Source organism: Malania oleifera, chromosome 7 (genome assembly GCF_029873635.1).
Source record: "Malania oleifera isolate guangnan ecotype guangnan chromosome 7, ASM2987363v1, whole genome shotgun sequence".
NCBI classification, from domain to species: Eukaryota; Viridiplantae; Streptophyta; class Magnoliopsida; order Santalales; family Ximeniaceae; genus Malania; species Malania oleifera.
The window spans coordinates 101,681,368-101,686,377 of NC_080423.1; the positions used below are offsets into that span (position 1 = coordinate 101,681,368).

General features: G+C 37.1%; 1 protein-coding gene across 1 annotated transcript; it reads right to left on the bottom strand.

Annotated features, from left to right (window-relative positions):
* Positions 1 to 524: 524 nt before the first annotated feature.
* LOC131160264 (protein MET1, chloroplastic) lies at positions 525 to 3,948 on the bottom strand. Its single transcript, XM_058115724.1, has 6 exons — positions 3,707 to 3,948; positions 3,354 to 3,569; positions 2,798 to 2,964; positions 1,141 to 1,222; positions 987 to 1,055; positions 525 to 851 (listed from the first exon to the last, which is right to left on the bottom strand). The coding sequence occupies exons 1-6, from the start codon at positions 3,830 to 3,832 to the stop codon at positions 681 to 683; spliced, it is 831 nt and encodes a 276-aa protein (XP_057971707.1). The 5' UTR covers positions 3,833 to 3,948; the 3' UTR covers positions 525 to 680.
* Between the last annotated feature and the right edge of the window lie 1,062 nt (positions 3,949 to 5,010).

Here is a 5,010-nt window from a genome sequence, read left to right on the forward strand (position 1 = left end):
TTGATTAATTGGTCATTTTAAATTAGGGTTTTGTAGACTTGAAAGAAATTTAATATTATTTATATTGTGTTATTTAAATTTATGTAAATTTAAATTTAAGATGCAAATTTCAAACTAAAGAAAAACTACCTTATAAATTTTATACACTTCTTTCCTCCATTAATTTCCATCATCCTGTACAGAGATACAGGAAAGTATTACGTTTCGTTGTCCAAAAATCACACTCATACTTTTTTCGGGCTTCATATAATTGTACCATACGGGATATAATATATATATATATATATATATATATATATATATATATGTGTGTGTGTGTGTGTGTGTGTTTATATGGTTGTTAATTTTGGAATTTGCGTGACATTGTAACATATTATTTCGGCAATTAGATTACAGTTTCGTAATCAAGTTTGTTTATATTAAATGGATTGTGATCAATGTGATCAAAATTTTGATTTTATTTGGAAGTTTTAATATTTTTAAAACGCTATAATTTGATTCCACCAATCGAGCACAATTCGATATTGGATTTTGGACCAGTTAGATGATTTCATGTTGACTCAAAATCTCTTAGCAAGCAACAATGAATACTGAAAGGAAAAGAGCAATACAACATGTTCTTTCTTTTGGGGAGGAAAGATTAAGGTGTACTAAAATTTAATTTGTATGAGTAGATTGTGTCATTGAAGACCATAAACAAGCAAAGCTCCAACAGCACCAACACCAGCAAGCAGCCCAACGATGACTCCTATGGGAGGCAATCCCCCACCTATTGCTTTTCCGGTGTTCACGTCGTATCGAGCAAACCTCTTCTTTGGGGCTGTGCATTGAGGGCATACGTAGGTATCCGGCTGCACCGAAAGAAGAAGTCCTCGGTTGCATCAGAAAATGAACAACATAACTATAAGTAGAAAGATAACCAAGTCTATTGATCAAAAGAATTAGAAGTTCAAATCGCTCAAGACGAAGAGAATGAATCAGCTTGCCTGCTCTTCGAAAGGTTTCTGTAAGGTGTAAATGTAACCACAGTCGAGGCATATGTGAGTTGCTCTAGCCTGCATTGTGGTGAAACATTAACAATAGTGTGGGTGGACGATATGTAAAGTTTTAACCTTATGGTGACTATGGAAGCATGCTTGCCTTTTGAACTTCGGTTAGCTTCCTCCCGAAGCGAGGAGGAGCTGGGCGCTTTGGTAGCCGTTTTACATCTACTTCTGCCCCTCTGCATCAGACGGTGCATAAGTTAATGGTCGATAAGGAAAAAACGATCTTCAAAAGAATCAAACTAAACATCAGAAACCCAGCAAAACCACCGAATTTTCTTCATCCTTTGCATAATTGTTGAAAGAACTAAATAGTACATGACCAAAGTTTTGAGTCAAGCAGGTGACACAAAGGCAATGCAAGTGAGAAAATGAAACTCAAACAGAAGAGAACCAGAAACATTCAGTCTAACAAGTCACATTTAAGCTATACCCAAGAGGCCAAATGGCAAAATATTTGTAAACAGTGACAAATGCTGTGGTACAATGTTAACTAGATGCAATCCTTTGTACATTAGGATCTCTTCCCCGCAGGGTTTCCTGTTGGAGATTTTTATAGTCCTTGTCTAACAATGGATTACCGATTTCTTACTGACTAGGGCTTTCAGTTTGAACCATCTAATGAAGGATAATTATGTTGACTCTGTTGATCGCTAACAATAACTTTTTTTCTGGTAAGCATGACAAACAATGACTTAAAGTTGCCAAAATGATTGTGAAGGCAAATACGAATCAGAATGAAATGGATTGGATAAACCCTAAAAACTACAAGTGGACAAACCCAGTGCTTAACTACCCCAGCAAGTTAAAAATTAAACTTCGCAGTTTTCTAAATTTAAAGTTCATATGGGTACTAAAAATAGGAGTCACCTTCTATACAAAATGACAAGCTCTTTGAGAACATCACACAGTTCAAGATCCTATATGGAAGTCTGAGCCCAATTTGAACTGTCAGCTGGAATGCCACTTATTAGGGCTGGGGAATTTTCATGAGCAAGCTTGATATATATATATATATATATATATATCTATGTATAAATGTATATGCATATGAGTAAGCATCAACTCAAGCTAAAAATTAAATCAGGCAGTAGATATAAGCACTCATTATCTACTCAATTTTTCAATGTGGGATGAACATAGAAGCAGTATTCTCAATGATACCCCCCCGGGCTGCAGGCGAGCGAATGAACAATGCATGGGATATGCATCCAGAGCTAAAAACTGGAAAACAAAGAAAGGGAACTTCTGCTGATAAAATAATAATAATAATAATATGAAGCTTGAATGAGTACATTGGAAATGCCCATGAAGTCTTGAGTAAAGGAGCAGAACCATAATAGAGAGAAGAAAATAAAGGAAGATATATTATACACTCTAAATGTTATACAGAGAGTTTTCTCTCGATCACATGGCTTCGTTTGGATGAACAATTTTGTTAGAGAAAAAAAAAAGGAAAAAAATAATGAGAAAATCAATCTTCTGTTATACTTCCTTCTTACATCACATACTGTTAAGAATAATTTTTTCTCAATATGTTTAAAAAATGAAAAAAAAAAATCAAAGACTAATGATGTCTAAAATTAAATTTCTTTGGATTGATTTACAATATATCATACTTTCTTTACTTGATAACCAAACATTAAAAAGTCGATTCCTTCAATTTTTTTCCCTTTCCCTATTGCTTTTCAAGTTCCAAACGGGATGAATGGAAGAAGCACAATGAATAAAGAAAGATGACAAGGACAGAGAACCTGCTAACAACAAAGTAGACAGAGTCTGGCTTTGCTTGTATTGCAGTTTTGGTAAATCCTAGCTTATCTGCAGGCCAAAGTTCATCTCCAAAGAAGCTGCTGGTGTAGAGCACCTGGTCACCCACCTTAAGTCCTGCTCTTGCAGCATTACCACCTCTATCTACGCCCTATAACATCGTCACACATTTCCAAGAATAATCCCTCAAATTCAGAACCAAATAACTATGTTTGAATTGAAATTGAGGTACTGATGCAAGTTATTCCTTCGGAACCAAATAGATTCACATCGGAAAAAATTTGACAATAAGTTCTTTCAAAATTAACTATTCATCCCTCCGTTAGAGGTTTTGCATAAATGTCTGCAATCGAGTAAATAGTTCTCCGAACGAATGGATCAGTACGAATTGGAAAATGAAAAGATTTGTATCTACACACACAGACTCTCTCTCTCTCTCTCTCTCTCTCTCTCTCTCTCTCTCTCTCTCTCTCTCTCTAATTCTATTATATGTTTTTTGGAAAAAAGTGAAAGAACGTAGAAATGGATCACAGAACTCACAGTGATGACTACACCACCACCTGACTTTTGACCCAAAGTGAGGCCTAAAGGCTTGTCAACCTCAACCTCTATGCTCTTTGAAGCCCCGGCTGTCCTTGCTGTAATCTCAAGAACCCTTCTTGAAAGGGTCAAATCGGTGTTCTTTTTCTCAGCTATGAAAGAATTGGAGAAACCCCTTTTGGCATCCTGAAGTGAAAGGCCCTGGAAACTGGTTTTCTGCACTCAATGAGACACTGTAAGAGAGAGAGAGAGAGAGAGAGAGAGAGAGAGAGAGAGAGAGAGATGGTTCTGTATTAATGGGGATATTGAGATGAATGCAAGATGGGGCTAGCAGAGGATTAATTCATATGCACCTGGATTTGTGAGGCAGCAGGGTATGGCTTTGGTGCTGCATTCAATGGAGTAGCTTTGGTGGAGTGGCTTCTAGTGAACGCAGCAGAGCAGGAAGAGGAGGCACCAGCAACCACAGCTGATGACATATTTGAGACCAGTGAGAATGCAATATCTGCAACACTCAGAGGAAGAGAGAGAGAGAGAGATATTAAATTAAGGAGGAAGAATGGGTTTGTGTTGGCACAACATACTAGTTGCACTTGTGGCCAGGAAAGGAAGAGCAGATAACCTTTTACAGAAAAAGAGAATGGACCAAACCATGAGAACCACACGCCCCCTTGAGCCAAGTGTACAAGCCAGTAGCCACCTATTCTAAACATACTGTGGTGTGGTGAGAAATCAGCTCTTCTTATTCTTCTTCCTCCCAACATTTTAGGCCTCACTTGGCCCAAACTACAAATTGTTTGCTTTTTTTTTTAATCTATTCTGAACTGGTCAGTGATTAGAAAAGAAAATAATTCCAAATTACCATGCAATTCAAAAAGGAGATAGCTTTGAAATCGTTAGGAAACTTCTCTAAGGAGTTGTTTAAGATTTTGAGAGTGAAAAAATATTTTGTATGGCATGACAGGAATGATTGGGAATTTAGGATGCGTGAGTGCTATATAATTTTAATCATCTCCTTTGTATTCTTCCATTATAGGAGATTTATTTTGCTCATTGCAGCGCCCACGATTATAGGCTATGTTGTCATACCACATTTTTGTGTGTAATTTATTTGTTGGGGACGTGATTCATATTTCGAGTGGAACACATACACCCGAGAAAGTTACGTAAAGCGAGGAATAAGAGCAAGAGAGAAGGCTGCGGGAAGAGGGAGGTTTTAGGCATAATACAAAGGACTGCTTCTCGGCTTCAAACCATCGACGGTTTTGGTCGGCTTACGTCACATAATTTAAATTGAGAGGCCATTAGATTGGGTAGATCGGAGGTTTTTCCTCCAAAGATCGCTACAGGGATGGTTTAGATAGGATCTAAGGTTCATGTACGTTTAGAGTTCATATATAATCAATGTTTTGTAACCCTAATGTGAGCCTGACATAATTGATAGTGAGAATTGCTCCCGTGGATGTAGGTAAATTTTTGAACCACGTAAATCTTGTGTCTTTTTATTGTTGCTTTCATTCTTCTCATTATTGAGTGTCTGCTTCTTAGTATTGTTCATCATTGAGTGATTGTACTGATTGTTTGTTGATTAATTCGTGAGTGTGTGAAAGGCTTCCGTTGCGCATCCGCGAACAACAAGTGATATCAGAGCTATTGG